General features: G+C 41.0%; 1 protein-coding gene across 1 annotated transcript in view; it reads right to left on the bottom strand.

Moving 5' to 3' along the window:
- Positions 1-1,561: 1,561 nt before the first annotated feature.
- mast1b (microtubule associated serine/threonine kinase 1b) overlaps positions 1,562-20,023 on the bottom strand; it is a 40,257-nt gene continuing 21,795 nt past the window's right edge. Inside the window, exons 6-27 of the mRNA XM_067370903.1 lie at positions 19,344-19,504; positions 19,181-19,256; positions 16,235-16,444; positions 14,378-14,479; positions 13,776-13,908; positions 13,626-13,693; positions 12,104-12,180; positions 11,316-11,524; positions 10,935-11,073; positions 10,514-10,646; positions 10,009-10,174; positions 9,566-9,667; positions 8,178-8,300; positions 7,677-7,786; positions 7,351-7,505; positions 5,909-6,153; positions 5,599-5,811; positions 5,156-5,385; positions 4,940-5,062; positions 4,721-4,857; positions 4,445-4,632; positions 1,562-3,093 (exon numbers count right to left, since the gene is read on the bottom strand). Coding sequence (XP_067227004.1) covers positions 1,562-3,093; positions 4,445-4,632; positions 4,721-4,857; positions 4,940-5,062; positions 5,156-5,385; positions 5,599-5,811; positions 5,909-6,153; positions 7,351-7,505; positions 7,677-7,786; positions 8,178-8,300; positions 9,566-9,667; positions 10,009-10,174; positions 10,514-10,646; positions 10,935-11,073; positions 11,316-11,524; positions 12,104-12,180; positions 13,626-13,693; positions 13,776-13,908; positions 14,378-14,479; positions 16,235-16,444; positions 19,181-19,256; positions 19,344-19,504 — 4,632 coding nt within the window. The remainder of the gene's footprint in view (positions 3,094-4,444; positions 4,633-4,720; positions 4,858-4,939; positions 5,063-5,155; positions 5,386-5,598; positions 5,812-5,908; positions 6,154-7,350; positions 7,506-7,676; positions 7,787-8,177; positions 8,301-9,565; positions 9,668-10,008; positions 10,175-10,513; positions 10,647-10,934; positions 11,074-11,315; positions 11,525-12,103; positions 12,181-13,625; positions 13,694-13,775; positions 13,909-14,377; positions 14,480-16,234; positions 16,445-19,180; positions 19,257-19,343; positions 19,505-20,023) is intronic.

Raw genomic sequence — 20,023 nt, 5'->3', positions numbered from 1 at the left:
CGTTCACACAAACATGATAGTGACTGAGTATTTTAAAGTGTAAACAGATTAAATCAATTCCACATGTAACATGAAGCCACTTCCAAAACATCGTTTCTTCTCTTGCAAACCACTAGACATTTACATGTCAACCTACTACGTAATAAATTCTTATAAAAGATCACTAATATGTAGCAAAAAGTGAATTAAAAGCCCTGAATGGATTAAAATTAAACACATCTACACATGGACGACCTCATACTTCACAAACTCTTCTGCATATACTAAAGGATAATTCAGGCTTTGTAAGAATTCAAGTGTATAATCCACAGTGCATTTACTGGCCTATTAATATAATCTAACAGGATGACATCAAATAGTGACCTATTTTCTTCATAGAGTTTGTCTAATAATCTCAATATCACTTCATAACAATACCATCCTTGAGGTTTTCCCTTTAGTCTCAAGAGTGGCAAATTCAACTATATACTCTCTTTTCTTCTTTCCAGACATTTATATTTAGCCACATAAAAGTCAACATGAAACGACATCTGCAACCAGTTTTACTTCCATAATCTACTTCTACTTGCTATTATTGCCATAATGCTAACTGGCTTTAAATTGCTGCATTGACTTGTGGCAAGATTTTAGAAAGGCTGCATTTCCTACAAAGTAGCTTTTTGAGTATAGACCTTAGATAGGGTTGAATTTTACACAGATTAAATAACATTGCAATCCATTAAACACACTGTACTTCCTGTCAAAAATTAAATATGTCGCTACCCTGACTAAGATCTGTTGGTGTACGGCCAAGGTAATGTTAGCCGAAAAGGAAAGTCGTGCACTGATGAATCGTGCACAATAACACCAGGAACATGCATTACTAAAGTAAATATGGTCAATTTAGATTTCATGTTGACTTTTGCTTGGCATTTCCAGTGCAAATGTAATTAAGACAGCAGAAACAAGCACTTATTCACATGCTTCTGTCCTTGTGCAACAATCATTTCCCATTTTCACCAGTTTCACCTTCCCAAACATCTTGTTAGTCATTCTGTTGCCTCAGGCATTAGTTATAGCGCTACTGTTGGCAGTTTAACAGTATAGCTGAGGTACTGGAATGAGATTGTTTAGATACATGTGTCGGTCACTTTATAAACAAACACTTTAACTATCTCTCAATTCTAAATCTGACAAACTGTTTGGTTGATATGGTGATGAATGAAAGTACATGCCCTCTACAGACCTGGCAGGAATGATTGGATGTGCAGTGTTCACTAGCATTAGGTCTTCATATCTTATTTTTTTGACTCTTCTATTCACAATATACATGTAACATGCATCTAGAGAGACATACTTATTTGTTCTACATCTGCATATGATGGTGCATATACTCTTACGCCATATGCACAAACATATTTGACAATGATTATTTTGAAGCACCTTTACTTGTCTGCGATTTTTTTTTTCTTGTTTATATCTTGGTTTGATGGCTGTAGAGTCTTTTGAACAGTCTGCATTTGGACAAATACTGGGAACGCATCCCATTCAAAGTTCCGAACAGAATATACCTATTAGAATATTATGAATGTTTGGAAGAGCTCTTTGTTGCCTTTTCAGGCTTTGATGATCCAGGACCAGGCCAAGTTCCCGTCAGCCCACGACGACTCCCAGACGAGGCCTCTGACTTTCCCAATGTGGCGGCTCGTTTGTCCTCATTGGTTTTGGAGCTGTCCTTTGCCTTCCCGCCATCCTGAGAGCCCAACTTCATCGGCCCAAGCACAGTTTTAGCTACACTGGTGAGCTGTGTCACAAAGCTGGACCTGTCGCCTGGAGATACGGCACGTGATTTGCTTGTGCAGGGCGACTTGGCGGTTGGAGACTCCTCAACTGCTTCTAGCCGACATCTTTCCTCTTGAGGGGCTCTGGTTGACCCCGATGGGGTTTGAACCCGTTCTTCAATGGTTTTGGACAGGACAGGAATGGCTTCTGAGACTTTAGGTGCACCAACAGAACTAGGTCCAGTCCCCTCAACACTCAGAGGTCCTTTACCTGACTTGCTTGCTTCTGGAGCTACTGTGGGTGCAGTTTTCTCCTTCAATGTGATCTTTTCGGTGTCTTTGCCATTCTCCAGCCCTTTAGGACCCTCGGTTTGAAGGCTATGGGGTTTGGATTCCTGTGCTCCAGAGCTCTTGATAATTGGCGTCCAATTTGGGGTCTTGGAGCCACATCCCATTGCAGATGGGATGCAAAGAGATTCACTCTTACCCACATCCCTGGCTGCCTCCTTCACTGTTGAGATGACTGAGACTTGAGAAGAGTCAGACTTGGAGGCCACTTTCTCCTTCTGAGGTGTTTCGGCCAACTGGGTTGATTTAGGATCCAAGGTGGTTGCTACTGGTTCGTGTTTTGATGCAGTTCTTAAAACTGCTTCACTTGAGTCGGGCTTTTTCATTTTACCCTCAGACTCTCGATCCGCCATTGAGTCCTGCCTTCCGAAATGCTTTGCCGGACTCAACGTGCGCTGGATGGGCGTGTGCGTTGGCGTCTGGTCGGGTGGAGAGGGTGGAGCCCCAGGTGTATTCTCCCCCTCGATCTCCATCAGACTCTGGAGAGCGTGCTCACAGTGGAATGATTCCCGGCGGTATTCTGCATGCACAACATCCAAACCGTGCTTCCTCATGGGCACGCAAAGCCCTCCCTTCCTGTCTGAGCCCACAGAAGATGAGGAGGATGGGAATGAAGGTGGAGGGGCCGGGCCAAGCTTCTCGGTGGACTGCACCCGTTGGAGGAGAGGGGAACGGGGTGGTTCTGCGCTCTTGGGCCGGGGGCGTGTGATCGGAGGAGAGGCATGGAGCTTGGCAGGGAAGGCCTGGGTGGTATTGGAGCTGCCGACAGTGTGTCCAGCAATGGGCGGTGGGGAGGATGAAGTGGGGGATGGCGTGTGAGCCAGTGGGGACAGAGGAATGTTCCCGGCAGATTTGCAGCGAGCAGAACGGTACTGCCGGTGGAGTTTGGGTGAAAGACCGTAAAGAGAGCTTGGCCGCATGTGCTGAGACGTCGCAGGCGAGTTTGGTGTGCTGGACGCAGGAGAGCTGCTTTGAGACGATGTGCCTGAAAGGACAAGGACAGGACCAGGTCAGAACCTCAAAGAAACGTGTAAAGGGCACATAATAATCAGTCAAAACACCTAAACACTGAATGAAGTTAAATATCAAAGGCTAATTAAGTTCATTTTAAAGCACGTCTGCTGGAAAACGAAATATCATCAGAAATATCATCTTCAGTAGGTCAATTGTCACTTAAGTACATGTGAGGCAGCAAGGTTTAATCAAAACATGGCAAAATTCTACTTTTTTTCTCTAGAAAGGAGTTATTTTGTAACCAGACATTCTGAGATGGTCCTCACTGCAGAACACAAGATCCAGGGGGTGAAGTTGAATCCAAATCCAACTCCTCCCACTTTACATATTCCTAAACCTACCCATCTCCACCCCCTAATCCCTAAACCTACCCATCTCAATACCCTGGATCTGGATCCAACTCCTCACACTTAACATATCCCTCAACCTAAACCTACCCGTCTCTACCCCTTGAACCCTAAACCTACCCATCTCCACCCCCTGGATCTGGATCCAACTCCTCACACTTTACATATCCCTAAACCTACCAGTCTCTACCCCCTGGATCTGGATTCTGGGTCTCGTGTTCTGCAGTGAGGAGCTACTGGACATTCTTGCATGTACTGTACATAATACAATTGTTCAAACACATAGACCCCAATCATACTCTTGTTATATCAACACAGATGCTTCTAGCTTCAAGCTTGATCTTCAGAGACATTGGACTCTGCCATAAGGAACAAGCATTTTTATGTATGCTTTGCATTCTCAGCACTGTTGCAAATGGAACTATAACAGTCTTCTATAGTCAACATGTTTAAAGCAAGGTGTGCGATTACCAATACAAACCATCCAGTTACAAACATTAAACTGTAACTCTATTGCCCCCTTGTGTACTGCTGTTATTACTGTAATGCAAAAATGCATGCAAAAAATGTATAAACATGAATGGAATGTATTGAATTTTCATTTTCATACTAGCATAATCTTAATCAGTCAAGCTAAAGTAATAAAAGTAGTAAAATGTAAGTATACATTTAATAAATAATGCATATAATAAATAATAAATTGACTTACTACTGCTACTACTAATAACAATAACATAAATTTGCAAAACATAAGAATAAAGAGGTATTTTTTGCTTCTTTTTTTTAAATTGTACGTTTATTTAATTAAATTTAACATTTGATTGATTTTTATCATAATGAACCCCCATGGGTATGTGTCCACTTGTTTGGGAAACTCTAGAAACACTTATTTTGATTAAATAATACAAGTATAAATGACACCACAGATTCAGCCAATAAGATTAAACATCATAAAGCAGTAGGAGGAGCTCTGACCAAGGTAGGTGGAGTCTGGAGGAGAGCGGTACGTCTGTGTTGGTGAGCGAGCAGACAGGTTGTGTGTTGGCGATCCAGGCAGACTGTCTCCAGATGACAGCGAGCGATTCAGAGAGGACAGACTACGACTGGTGTGAAGCAGGTTTGACTGTTTTGTGATCTTACGAAAGAGAGAGCTACGCTTCTTACTGCAGACAGAAAGAGAGGGACTAATTGAGTAAAGCAATTATATAAATGAGGTGTATATATTATGTGAAGGCATTCACTCTTTCTGACCTCTCTTGTCCATCTTTTGCTACTGACTTCTTATTGCGTCTGGCCATCTTGGCTTTGTAGCTCAGCTTCCTGGCAGGCCCAATCTTTATGGACGTGTTTTCGAATGGAGTAGTCGTCACTGTTACTTTGCTGCCACTCTGAAAACCAAATGTACCACATTAAAGTTATCTCTAGAAAGTAATTATCATGAAACAACAGATCTGTTTGTAATGCCCGTACCTTTAGAATGAGCTCCACCACCTCTGTGTGGACCAATCCATGCACAGACTCCCCGTTCACATGGGTAATGAGGTCACCGGCACAAAGCCCCGCCTCCTGGGCTGGCCCGCCACACTCTACATGCTATGATTGGAAGAAACCAATGTCAATCATATGCAACACATTCTACAGCAATAAAATCAGTAGAACGTCAATAAAATCAGAATCCGTTCGTACCCAGACCATGTGATGCACACTGTACACGTTACTGTCGCCCATGTAAACTCTGATGGCGCGCAGCGTGAAGCCGTACTTCTTCCCAGAGCGATGGATGGTGATCGGTGAGCGCAGGATGTTGACCGTAGGTGAGTAATCGCGACTCGGAGATGAGTCACGAGACGAGGGATTGGACGAGATGGAGCGAGGAGACATGGGACTGGCCAATGGAGACGTACCATGCTGCTCAACTACAGAAGGAAAAAATAAAACCAAACAATTTTTTTTACACAGAACTTGCATGAAATAATGTACATAAGAATGTTTTTTATGAATGGCTTTATACAGAAATGTGCATGTTTCATAAATGAGGCCCACAAAAAGGCTCAATATTAAAGAAAACACAAACCCCATGATTTTATAAAAGCATGAACAAAGCTGTCTGTAGTAATTAATGTGCTCACCTGCAGGTATGATGACAGACAGGGCCGTGGCAGAGGCTGACTTTATGACTTTGGTGCCGGAGCGAGTCGCGGTGCGTTTCTCACTGTCGGTGGAAATCTGATGATGTTGAGCTCTTCGTAAAACGAGTTCACTTCCGACTCGAGGCCCAAAGGAGTCTGGCACGTGCAGAGGCACTGCTGTTGTGGTGGCATCGGCGGGCCGCAGAAGTTTATCTGAGAAACAGGAAGATCACCCAAGGTGAATATTAATTTTAGACTGCACAACAGTATAATGTATGAAATGATTCTCTTTTTTTGAAAACCAAATCACCTCCAGGATGTCCCACTGATGCTGCAGAGCTGGACTCCAGCAGACTGGAGCTGACGGGCATGCTGGCGCCCTCTAGTGACGTACCCCTGACTTTGATCGCTGGCTGGCGTGTGTGCACGTCACCGCCTCCCTCTAGTGGAGAAGCGAAGCGGTGCGTGTCCATCAGCGCTGAGAAACGCCGACGTGCTCCTGGAGGGCTGGAGTCTGACTCAGTGAAAGATGATTCTGAACACGACAAACGCTTCCTACACAGAGAAAGGAGCATCATCGGCGGTTTTTAGGACAATCAATTAAAAGTGCTAATAACAAACATCAAAACAACATTTTAATACTTTCTTAAGACATAATAAGGTTGATAATGCTCAAGGGCTCTAAATGGTTTCTAAGATGTTCTGAGTGGTTGCGAGGGCATTGCTTTTTGATAACTGGGATGTTTTAGTGCATTGCTATGTGGTTGTTGGGGTTCTGAGTGGTTTTAAATTTGCTACTATGCAGTTGCTAGGTGATTTTTAAGATGTTCTGAGTGGTTGTTAAAGCGTTGCTATAAGATTGCTAGGGTGTTTTTAGTGCATTGCTTTGTGGTTGTGGTTCTGAGTGGTTTTAAATGTGAAATTATGTGTTTGCTAGGTAATTCCTAAGGTGTTCTTAGTGGTTGTTAAGGTGTTGCTATGTGGTTATATGTTTTAGTACATTGCTATGTGCTTTTAATGCAGTTAAACTTTGCTTTGTTGCTATGTGGTTTCTAGGGTGTTGTTAGGGTGTTTTAGTGCATGCTATATGCAGTTGTTACTTAGGCAGTTCTGAGTGGTTTTAAATGTGCAACTATGTATTGGTTAGGTGGTTTCTATGGTGTTCTAAGTGGTTGCTATGGTGTTAATAGGGTGTTGGTAGGGTGTTTTTAGTACATTGCTATGTGGTTGTGGTTCTGAGTGTTTTAAACTTGTTACTGTGTCTTTGCTAAGGTGTTCTGAGTGGTTGTTGAGGTGTTGCTATGTGGTTACTGGGATTTTTTCATTGCTATGTGCTTTTAATGAGGTTCTGAGTGGTTTTAAACTTGATTGGTTAAACTTGTGGTTGCTATGTGGTTTCTAGTGTGTTGCTAGGGTGTTTTAGTGCATGCTATATGCAGTTGTTACTTAGACAGTACTGAGTGGTTTTAAATGTGCAATTATGTGGTTGTTAGGTGGTTTCTATGGTGTTCTAAGTGGTCGCTATGATGTTGCTAGGTGGCTGTAAGGGTGTTTTTAGCACATGCTATGCAGTTCTGAGTGGTGTTATACATGCTATTATGTGGTTGCTAGGTGGTTCCTAGGGCGTTTTAGTGCATGCTATGCAGTTGTTAGGCAGTTCTGGGTAAATGGGTAAGTTCTTAAATGTGGTTTCTAAGGTGTTCTAAGTGGCTGCTGGGCTTTTCTGGGAGGTTGTTATGTTGTCTGTCTTACATCTCAGGGGATCCGGTTCTCCAGGTCTTGTCTCGGAGGGTCAGGCTGCCCAGACTCTCTCTCTTGCTACGATCTTCTCTGTGAGCTTTGGGCTCTCGGCGGGTCACCACAGGCTTGTGCTCCAGCTGGGACAGATGCTCCATGCTGCTGTACACCTGTGATTCAGACACATTACATGATTCCTGGAATAGACTACATTACCCATAATCCTCAGTACTGTCTAATTAGCAGAACTTCCTTGGGAAGTTCGTACTTTAGTACAGGTTCGTACAGGTTTGGAAGGTGTACATTAGGTGTGTGTATGATTCTCATGAGCGAGGTCTAACCTTGCTGAAGCGTGGAGAGCAGGAGGAGAAGTGGTGAATCTCCACTGGCTCGTCGTCATTGGTGTCGTCCTCATCGTATGAGTGAACGTGATGATATCGCTCTGATCGCGCTGAAACAGTGTTTAGATGAAAATGTTAACATGTGCTGAGCGCCAGGGCCGATTCTAGGATTTCAATATTAGGGGGGCTCAGTCCCGGGATGTTTTAAACACTTATTTTTTAACTACGTTTTTGCAATATACAAAGATCTACATTAATCATTTTCATTCATGGAGATAATGTGAAAAATGTGCCATGGTTTAGTGGAGGATTTCTGTCACCTGGCGGAAAACACACACTTTTAACATGAAAATTACATGAAATGAGAATTACAAGAGTTTTTGCCTGACTGGGTTTGAAATGACATCAAAGCAGTTTGTTCTTCGATTTCGCATGAAATATATCGGGGCCTTAACAAACACCAGCATAAACACACACATAATCCATCCGTCCATCACTCACTGTCGAAGTAGCTGGTGTCCTCCTCCGACTCCAGATGAGGGATGAACTCGGCTTTTTGTCGGAGTAGACTGCTCCAGTCCAGATCACAGAAAAACGGATGCTGCTTCACCTCAAATGCTCCACCTGCGCACAAACACACCACTCCATTCAGTGTATGCAGAACAATGACCCACGCAACAGTAACATGATAAAAGACAATCAGTGCTCCACAAATAATCAAATGTAGATATTTATATTTTCATTAGATATTGTGTGGTTGCTAAAATGGTCTAGAATAGGCTTGCTAGGCCATTGCTAGGTGGTTACAAGAGTGCATACTATGGGGTTATTAGGTGATTCTGAGTGGTTTAAACTTGCTAGGTGGTTGCTTGGTGTTCTGACTGGTTGTTAGGTGGATACTAAGGTATTTTACTGCATATTATGGGGTTGTTGGTTGAGAGATTTTAAACTTGCTACTACATGTATGCAAGGTGGCTTTCTAAGGTGTTCTGAATGCTTGCTAGGGTGTTGCTAGATGGATACTAAGGTGTTTTAGTGCATATTATGGGGTTGTTAGATGAGAGATTTTAAACTTGCTATAATATGGATGCAAGGTGGTTTCTAAGGTGTTCTGAGTGGTTGCTAGGGTGTTGTTAGGTGGATACTTTCAGTGAATATAATGTGATTGTATTATGTGATTTGAACTTGCTATGGATTGCTAGGTGGTTGCTAAGGTGTTCTGAGTGGTTGCTAAGATGTTGCTAAGTGGTCACCAGGATGTTTTAAATTAAATTTATGGGGTTGTTGGGCGGTTCTGAGTAGTTTTAAACTTGCTACTATGTTTTTGCTAGGTGGTTTCTGAGGTTTTCTGGGTGGTTGCAAAGGTGTTGCTAGGTGGTTGCGAGGGTGTTATTTAGTGCATGCTATGCAGTTAGGTGTTACTGGGTGGCGTTAAACTTGCTACTAGGTGTTTCTAAGATGTTCTGAGTGGTTGCTAGGTTGTTTTAGTGTATACTATGTGTAGGCAGTTCTGATTTGTTAAATGTGCTACTATGTGGTTTCTAGGATGTTTCTAAGGAGTTCTGGGTGGTTGCTAGGGTGTTGCTGGGTTATTCTGGGGGTTATTATGTTGTTGCTATGGTATTCAGACCTGGAGTCCCTCCTTCAGTGTTTTATTGTGCACAAATGGACTGGGGTTTAAGTTTTAAACTATTCTTCTGCAAAGAAATATTCTTATCATTCATAAGTCATTATTCATAAGTCATTATTTACACGATGGCAAAATGCTTCAGACACGGTTCATACACCCAGATTTAGAGCCCAAATGAACAGTGTTATAATACAGCTCTAATGGTCAGAGTGCATCAGCGTGTGTTCAGGGTCACATGACTACAGGTGTATGAGTTTACCTGTGCCCAGTCTGAGCAGCGGGCTGGTCTGCAGTAGAGATGAGATCAGGTGCTGCGCGTCAGCGGGGAGAGCGTCGTCCTCATCGGGCCACACGATATCATCTACACACACACACACACTTTAGGTTATATACAATAACACTATATTTTTCATATTCAGTATTTTGTCTTATTTTCTAGTAAAACATCCTTGAAACAAAATATATTTATTTAAAATATGACTATTTGTTTGCTTTTTATGTTTTTGGAATTTCCTGTTAAAGGTTCACTGCTTAATGTGATTATTTCTATTGTTTGCTTCTATATCTATATTTTCATTATATATATTTTACATTGTATGCATTGTATACATCTTTTCCTTTTCTGACTTTGATTCATGAGAAAGTTTCACTGTGTAAAATATCTGATGTTGTGATGTTGGTTGTTTGTAGGTGCGTCTTTACCTGAGATCACCTGACCGAACAGCTCCTCCGGTGTGTCGCCGAAGAATGGCACACAGCCCACCAGGAACTCATAGAGAATGATGCCCATGGCCCACCAGTCCACCGGCTTCCCATAGCCCTGCCGCAGGATCACCTCCGGGGCGATGTACTCCGGGGTGCCACAGACCTGGGGTCAAAAAATTATTAACCAACTACACTTGTATATTTCCTGAAAAAATGAAAGTGGTGTTTATGAATACAAAACTTTCCACCATTGCTAAGGAAATGGCTGAGGCATTGCTAACAAGTTGCTTAAGTGTTTGGAATTATTTTTAGAATGTAGCTGTTGCTTACTGGCAATTTGTGACACTGGCATTAATTCTTAACTAACACTAAACAGACACAATATAATAATTTAAAGATTTCATGAATAATGAAAATTGCCATTTTGTGTCATTTGGACCCTGTCTGTGATCGCTGTAATACAATATTTACTTATTTTAAAAGACATAGTATTTTCTTGTACCTGTTTATCCAGGAACTCCCTGGTGTCCTTCTCGATGTGTCCCTCATACAGGTTTGTGGTGAGACTCATGAGACCCATTTTAGACAAACCGAAATCAGTGAGTTTAATGTGACCCATGGACGTGATGAGCAGACTGACGGAGAGAAACAAACAGAGATCATGTGACACAGCAACACAAACGCACACTGTCAAGCTGAGCGGCAGTTCTGACGTGTTTAATTATATAACACAATCTGCCCAAATGAAAAGATTTTCATTAATCTCACACAGGAAGTGTCTGTCACCGCCCAGCAGATGGCAAATGAATCCCAGCAATCATTAAATTGAATGTGCAGGGTCATTTAGTAAATTAAACGCTCACTGCCCTCATCATTAAACAGATATATTCAGATTTCGTCTCGTCCACTAGGAGGCTTCTTACTTGTCAGGTTTGAGATCACGGTGCACGATTCCATAGTTGTGAATGTACTCGAGTGCCAGGACGGTTTCAGCGAAGTACATGCGTGCCATTTCCACAGGTAGCGCTCCGATATTCTTCAGCAGCGTTGCGCAGTCGCCTCCTGAGCCGCAGGAAACAAAAAACACAGAGGAGATCGCTTTAACATCTCAGATGTTTCTCCATAATCAAAATAACTTCTCCGTCTTGCACCTCTTCTCTTCTCTGATGACGCCCTTGTTCAAGAAGCCATTTCACATGGATATACGTCACAATAGGGAAGAGAAGATGATCGCAACCGTTGTTTCATGCCAACTTCAAGAGTTGTTACTTATCTAAAGCATGTGTAAAGCAAGTGTTTCTTACCCTCCACATACTCCATGACCATACACAGGTGTCGTCTGGTCTCGAAGGAGCAGAACATGCTGACCACGAACGGGTTCTCGGCGAAGGTCAGGATGTCTCGCTCCACAAATGCCTGCTGGACCTGGTTCCTCAGAATCAGGTTCTGTTTGTTGATCTTCTTCATAGCGAAGCGCTGCCGGGTCTCCAGATGACGGACCAGATACACCGCACTGAAAAACACACAGTAACTTCTGTCACTGTCTTGTGTGTGTGTGTTTGTGTGTGTTTGGTTATCAGGTAGATACAGACACACTACCATTCAAGGAGTAATATAAGTCTCTGGTGTCTCCAGAATGTGTCTGTGAAGTTTCAGCTCAAAATACCCCACAGATCATTTATTATAGCTTGTCAAATTTGCCCTATTTGGGTGTGAGCAAAAACACACAGTTTTTGTGTGTGTCCCTTTAAATGCAAATGAGCTGCTGCTCCCGGACCCCTTTCCAGAAGAGGGCGGAGCTTTAACAGCTCACGCTTCAACAACAACAAAACTGGAGAATGTCACGCAGCCAAAATGAGGATTGTCAGTAACGGTGTTCAGTCTTACATTGTTCAAACCGGAGTCGACACTGATGGAGAGACTCAGGAAGAAGTTACAACTTTTAGAATGAAACTGGACGTTTCTGAACGGTTAGTGGATAAATTTATATAGTTGCTGTGGAGTTGATTCAACTCATCGACTAGTATGTGCCGTCATGTTCATCTTTTGTGCAAATCTTTGTGTGTGTGTGTGTGTGTGTGTGTGTGTTTACCCGTAGGCTCCATTGCTGATCAGTTTGATAGTCTGGAAATCAGCCTCTCCAGGTGGCTTCATGGGTTTAATTTTTCCCTGGAAAAGAGAAAAATCCCCACAACACTTTATACTCATTTGCACAGGAAGTCATTATCCTCTTGTAACAGATGATAATCATTTTCAGGTTTCTTGGGACTGTGCGTGTGTGTGTGTGTGTGTACTAGTGCAGCTATCTTTGTAAGGACCGGTTTGAGTTTTAGACCATCGGTGTGAGTACAAAGAGAGTAATGTGAGGACATTTTGGCCAGTCCTCACTTTCTGAGAGCCCTTTAAAGGCCTGTTTGAGGGTCAAGACTTGGTTTTAGCGATTAGGTTATAATTAGGTTAAAGGGTTAGTTCATGCAAAAATGAATCTAATGTCATTTGTTACTCACCCTCATGTCGTTCTACAGCCGTAAAGACCTTCGTTCATCTTCCGAACACAAATTAAGATATTGTTGATGAAATCCGATGGCTCAGTGAGGCCTCTATTGAGAGCAAAGCCATTCAAACTCTCAAGGTCCATAAAGATACTAAAGACATATTTAAAACAGTTCATGTGAGTTCAGTGGTTCTGTCTTAATATTATAAAGTGACAAGAATACTTTTTGTGCGCCAAAAAACAAAATAATGACTTTTCAACAATATCTAGTGATGGACCAATTTCAAAACACTGCTTCAGAGCTTTACGAATCGAATCAGTGAATCGGAGTGCAAAAGTCACGTGATTTCAGCAGTTTAGCCGTTTGATAGGAGATCCGAATCACTAATTCGAAACAAAAGATTCATAAAGCTCAGAAGCTTCATGAAGCAGTGTTTTGAAATCGCCCATATAGATATTGTTGAAAAGTTGTTATTTAGTTTTTTTGGCGCACAAAAAGTTTTCTTCATGAAACACTGCTTCATGAAGCTTCTGAGCTTTACGAATCTTTTGTTTCGAATTAGCGATTTGGATCTCCTATCAAACGGCTAAACTGCTGAAATCATGTGACTTTGGCTCTCCGAATCACTGATTCGATTCGTAAAGCTCTGGAGCAGTGTTTTGAAATCGGCCCATATATTGTTGAAAAATCTTTATTTAGTTTTTTTGATGCACAAAATGTATTCTTGTCGCTTTATAATATTAATATTGAACCACTGAACTCACATGAACTGATTTAAATATGTTTTTAGTAGCTTTATGGACCTTGAGAGTTTTGCTTTGCTCTCAATAGAGGCCTCAATGAGCTATCGGATTTCATCAATAATATCTTAATTTGTGTTCTGAAGATGAACGAAGGTCTTATGGCTGTAGAATGACATGAGGGTGAGTAATAAATGACATTATTTTCCTTTTTGGGTGAACTAACCCTTTAAGGGCAGGTTTAGGGTAAGGGTTCGGGTTAGGCACTTAGTTGTGATGGATAGTGTTAGGTTAAGGAGCTGGAGACTGCAATGCGTCAATGAATGTCCCCACAAAGATAGATGTACAAGTGTGTGTGTGTGTTAGTGTGTGTTCAGACCTCTGCAGAATCATCTGTCTCTGGTGTGACTGGACCCTCGCTGTCGTAGTGCTCTCGACTGACCATCTCTGAAACACAGACATCACAGTCGGTCAGCGACCCGCACACAGATCTTCTATAATGTAATTAGTGTGTGATTGTGCGCCTCACCCTCCAGGGGGTCTCGCGTCAGGCCCAGCTGGCTGATGATGTAGCGCGGGATGTCGGTCTTCATCAGGTGTCCTTCTTTAGCGTGATCTTCAGCCGCCTCCAGCAGATGATAAAACTCCTCAGGGTTGAACTCCTGCACACGTGTCAGAGCCACATCTATTACTGTTGCTATCCGGTTGCTAATAGTTTTTATAACGGTCTATAAATAAAGCCGAATTAAATTGAACATTTGCTGGAGCACATGGACATTCTCCCCAAAACTTTGCTCGAGGCTCATTTCGTGAGCTTCCTCAGTTTAACAGGGATAATGAATCGTTCATGTGGTTTAATCCTGGAGCAGCACAGAAACATTTTCAAATGACTGTCTGAGATTTAGAGGCAGTGAATCACAGAAGGTCAGTGATAACAGTGACGCGCTGCTTCAATCTAAATGCTAATGCGGGTTCAGCTCGCTCTTGCTCAGAATACTTTTCTGAAGTTGTAGTAAAAATTGGAGTAAAAAAGTGTTGCTTGGGTCCAGAGGGGTTTGGAATGTCATGTTATCTGATGAGCAGGAATAAGGTTTGAATGGATGAAAGAACAAACAAAACTTATTTTCTCACCAAACACTCCAAAAGTCGGGCAGGTCGAGCGATGATGAAGAGGAGTTTCTTCACCAACTCAGTGACGAAGGTCAACTCCGAACTCTCTGAGCGCTTATACGCCTGAGAGACACAGACAGAGAATGAAAGCTGATACCACTGATTTCTAATATTATTGTGCATGTAATATCACAAACTTCACAATGTAAGTAATACAGTGGGTACGGAAAGTATTCAGACCCCCTTAAATTTTTCACTCTTTATCATATTGCAGCAATTTGCTAAAATCATTTAAGTTCATTTTTGTTTTCATTAATGTACACACAGCACCCCATATTGACAGAAAAACACAGAATTGTTTTTGCAGATTTATTCAAAAAGAAAAAATGAAATATCACATGGTCCTAAGTATTCAGACCCTTTGCTGTGACACTCATATATTTAACTCAGGTGCTGTCCATTTCTTCTGATCATCCTTGAGATGGTTCTACACCTTCATTTGAGTCCAGCTGTGTTTGATTATACTGATTCAGACTTGATTAGGAAAGCCACACACCTGTCTATATAAGACCTTACAGCTCACAGTGCATGTCAGAGCAAATGAGAATCATGAGGTCAAAGGAACTGCCTGAAGAGCTCAGAGACAGAATTGTGGCAAGGCACAGATCTGGCCAAGGTTACAAAAAAAGATGCTACACTTAAGGTTCCTAAGAGCACAGTGGCCTCCATAATCCTTAAATGGAAGACGTTTGGGACGACCAGAACCCTTCCTAGAGCTGGCCGTCCAGCCAAACTGAGCTATCGGGGGAGAAGAGCCTTGGTGAGAGAGGTAAAGAAGAACCCAAAGATCACTGTGGCTGAGCTCCAGAGATGCAGTCGGGAGATGGGAGAAAGTTGTAGAAAGTCAACCATCACTGCAGCCCTCCACCAGTCGGGGCTTTATGGCAGAGTGGCCCGACGGAAGCCTCTCCTCAGTGCAAGACACATGAAAGCCTGCATGGAGTTTGCTAAAAAACACCTGAAGGACTCCAAGATGGTGAGAAATAAGATTCTCTGGTCTGATTAGACCAAGATAGAACTTTTTGGCCTTAATTCTAAGCGGTATGTGTGGAGAAAACCAGGCACTGCTCATCACCTGTCCAATACAGTCCCAACAGTGAAGCATGGTGTTTTTCAGCTGCAGGGACAGGACGACTGGTGGCAATCGAGGGAAAGATGAATGCGGCCAAGTACAGGGATATCCTGGACGAAAACCATCTCCAAAGTGCTCAGGACCTCAGACTGGGCCGAAGGTTTACCTTCCAAAGAGACAATGACCCTAAGCACACAGCTAAAATAACGAAGGAGTGGCTTCACAACAACTCTGTGACTGCTCTTGAATGGCCCAGCCAGAGCCCTGACTTAAACCCAATTGAGCATCTCTGGAGAGACCTAAAAATGGCTGTCCACCAACGTTTACCATCCAACCTGACAGAACTGGAGAGGATCTGCAAGGAGGAATGGCAGAGGATCCCCAAATCCAGGTGTGAAAAACTTGTTGCATCTTTCCCAAAAAGACTCATGGCTGTATTAGATCAAAAGGGTGCTTCTACTAAATACTGAGCAAAGGGTCTAAATACTTAGGACCATGTGATATTTCAGTTTTTCTTTTTTAATAAATCTGCAAAAATGTCAACAATTCTGTGTTTTTCTGTCAATATGGGGTGCTGTGTGTACATTAATGAGGAAAAAAGTGAACTTAAATGATTTTAGCAAATGGCTGCAATATAACAAAGAGTGAAAAATTTAAGGGGGTCTGAATACTTTCTGTACCCACTGTAAATAATTCACATCTCAGTAAAGAGACCGTTCTTGACAGGTTTAATGCGATGAACTCACGTCATCCAGAAGTTTCTCCAGGTTCTCCTGCAGCTCAAAGAAGTAGACAGACGTGATGAGACCTTCTCCAGATTTGGTCAGGCAGTCTCTGGACAGCTCGATGATCTGGTGGTGGATGAAGCTCAGGACCCCGTCGGCCAGCGGCAGAACGCTCTCGGGACAATATGTGTGGATGAAAACACACAACCGGCCCTCCATCTGCGCCGTGGCCTGACAGGAACAAAGAAAGAGATTATTTATGAAGATAAAGATAGACAGATAGATAAATTATCTACTAATATTATTATTATTATTTCTAGATTGTTAATTACAAAAAACTTAAATATATAATAAAACATTATTACTATTATAAAATACTGTATTTATATACATTCATATATATTTACAAAAATGTCTTTTAAATATATATTACAACATATTTTATTATTTTATATAGTTGTGTAGAACAAGATTTTTAATTTTATTTTTAATTTTTTATTTGTCTCTTCAGTCGCCCTCAGTTAACCTGACGTTGCTCTGACGATAAAAATGTGTTTGTCTTACAGTAAACTGAGAGACAGACACCAGACACCAGTTAAGAGTTTCAGTGTGTGTGTTAGCGTCAGTTCAATCTCTCACACGCACAGAGAGGCATGTTGTTAGTAAGTAAAAATCAATACAGTCTCCTCTAGGATGGCTAATGTTAGGAAAGAGCTACACATGACGAGGTCAGCACTTCATGACACTTGGGCTACTTAAATCAGCAGTATCTAAGCAGTAGTGTTTGCACTATCAACTACCTCAGATGTTTCTCCTAAAATCAATACAAATAAAAAAGACCTAAATGAGTCACTCCAGTAAGAGTCTAGATCTGTAAAATGAATGTGAAGAGCAACTCAGATCATTTGATAAGGAATGTTGAGTCTATATTGAGATTTCTGACTTTTGATTTGCAGACTTTTGAATCTTGAGCAAATCTGAGCCTAGTTTGAGACATTCTTGAGATTTCTTCTGAAGCTCTAAAGGAGACACATGTGACATTACTGGGGTCTTTTTCTCAGAAGAAACATCTGAGAAGAAAGCACCTAATTTTATAGCTTATTATTGTCCTTTGTTTTTAAAATTATGTTAATAATAATGCAAAATCATCTCATTTTGGATTTCAGCAATGTACACATCCTTCACAGAGAAGCAGATCCCAGAATGTGACCAACTCTGTGAAAACATCTATCTGAAGTGGAGGAATTTATTCAGCACTGAAAAATGGCACACACACACACACACACACACACACACACACACACACACACACACACACACACACACATATATATATATATGTGTGTGTGTGTGTATGTTTGGAAACATTACTATTTTTAATGTTTTTAAGTCTAATGTTCATTAAGGCTGCATTTATTTCATAATAAATACAGAAATATAGTTATATTGTGAAATATTAGTAAAATCTACAATTATGGTTTTCTATTTTAATATACTTTAAAATATAATTTATTTCTGAGATCAAAGCTGTATTTTCAGCATCATTACTCCAGTCTTCAGTGTCACATGATCCTTCAGAAATCATTCTAATATGATGATTTATTATCAACAGTTGTGCTGTTTATTATTATTTTATAACCTCTGATACTTTTTCAGGATTCTTTGATGAATAAAAAGTTCAGCATTATCAGCAAAATATCAGCATTTATTTTAAATAGGAATCTTTTTTAACAATATACACTACCGTTCAAAGTTTGGGGTCAGTATTTTTTTTCTTTCTTTTTTTTTTTTTTTTTTGAAAGAAATTAATATTTTTTTTCAGCATGGATGTGTTAAATTGATAAAAAGTGATAGTAAAGATTTATATTTTGAATAAATGCTGTTCTTTTTAACCTTTTTTTCTTCTATGAATCCTGAAAAAACTATCACGGGTTCCAAAAAAATATTAAGCACAACTGTTTCCAACATTGATAATAACTGAGTATCAAATCGTCACATTAGAATGATTGATGAAGGATCATGTGACACTGAAGACTGGAGTAATGAAGCTGAAAATTTAGCTTTGATCACAGGAATAAATTATATTTTAAAGTATATTAAAATAGAAAACCATAATTGTAAATTGTAATAATATTTCACAATATTACTATTTTTTCTGTATTTATTATTAAATAAATGCAGCCTTAATGAACATAAGAGACTTCATTCAAAAACATTAAAAATAGTAATGTTTCCAAACTTTTGACTGGTAGTGTGTGTATATATATATATATATATATATATATATATATATATATATATATAATGACAGAGATTTCTTTCTAATTTCTCTCTCTAATATGAAAGCTATCTTAGGCCGGGCTGTGTAGTTGTAACCATCTCTCAGCTCTGTATCATGCTTGAAGAAAAAATTGTTCTCTATTTGCACTTTGAACATTGAGAGTACTGTTTTTATTTCTATGATCAATTTGTGGAAAGGAGTTCAGTTAGGAGGTCAGAAGTTGTAGAAGCTCATAAAACATGCACAGTTCTGAGGTCTGAAGAGACTGAAATCATACAGAAGAGAAGTCAGTTGAGTTAGTGGCAAAACCTTTTACAGTGCTTGAGTATTGTTGTCTTTTACTGCATATGATAATTCATACTCAGAAAGTAGAACTGAAATGACATTACAAAATGATTAGTTAAAACATTTCAAATACACGCAGACGATTTTTGTAGTCGTATTCGTCATTGAGGATTTTTTTTAAAATACTGTGTAAAAATCTTGTCTCGCCTCGTCTCGTGAACTCAATCTGGTGTCTCGTCTCGTGAACTACCTGCCTCGTCACAACCCTAACATACATATATATATATATACACACACACTGTATATATGCTTGATTTTAAGAGAGGACAATGATGAAGGTAGACAGGTGTGAGAAACAGGAAGAGAGATGCTGTGGTGTGAGACAGGCGTGTGTGCTTTACCTTGGGGAAACGCTCCCTGTAAACATGATTCATCATGATGATCTCATTGTCATAGCAGGAGTGAGAACGACCCGGACTGAAGACATGAGAGAGAGTGAGTGTGTGAGTTAAACACAACTACTGCAACAAACACACACGAGCATGAGCATGAGTGTGTGTTCACCTCAGGCTGCGCGAGCGCGGTCGAATGTGGGGTGAACAGCGTCCACCGTCATCGTCAGTGATGCTCTCTGTGCTGCCGAAGTGGTTGGACAGGAAGTGCAGCTCGTCCATGGTGGGTTGAGACGGCAGCTGGTGCAGACGCTCCTGAGACGAGCTGGAAGACTGGAGATAAACAGAGATTTACAACTAAAGCCAGCTAAACACAGAATCAAGCTATGAACAGGATGTAAACAATCTGGAACCGGCAGCTCAGTTTCAATTCCTAGTGAGCCGCCTGCTGAGACAGTATTTTAAGACATCATATAGGTGCTGTTCTGACATGAACAGCTGTTCTAAACAGCAGTCAGCAAAATAATGCTTTTTTTTTTTTTTTTTACAAAGAAAGTTTTTAGTTTAACTGTCTACTCTCAGCATTTAAAACCTATGGTAATTAAATATGGTGGGTATATCTGGCAAAGATTCTCAGTATGTTACAAAACAGCTCTGCTGTGAGAGCATGGAGTGTTTTTCTCAGTGTAGTGAGCAGGTCTCTGACTGTATGGTGAAAGCTACAGTATATACGGCACACACCGGCATGAATGACCCACAGCTGAAGTGCATTTGGGTGTGTTTGTCTGGATCACATCTGATATGTCAGTGTGCAGATGCTGCTGCACCAGAGCATTGATCACACATGACCTA

This window comes from Chanodichthys erythropterus, chromosome 3, assembly GCF_024489055.1.
Source record: "Chanodichthys erythropterus isolate Z2021 chromosome 3, ASM2448905v1, whole genome shotgun sequence".
In the NCBI taxonomy this organism is placed as follows: Eukaryota; Metazoa; Chordata; class Actinopteri; order Cypriniformes; family Xenocyprididae; genus Chanodichthys; species Chanodichthys erythropterus.
This window is presented reverse-complemented; position numbering and strand designations above follow the sequence as displayed.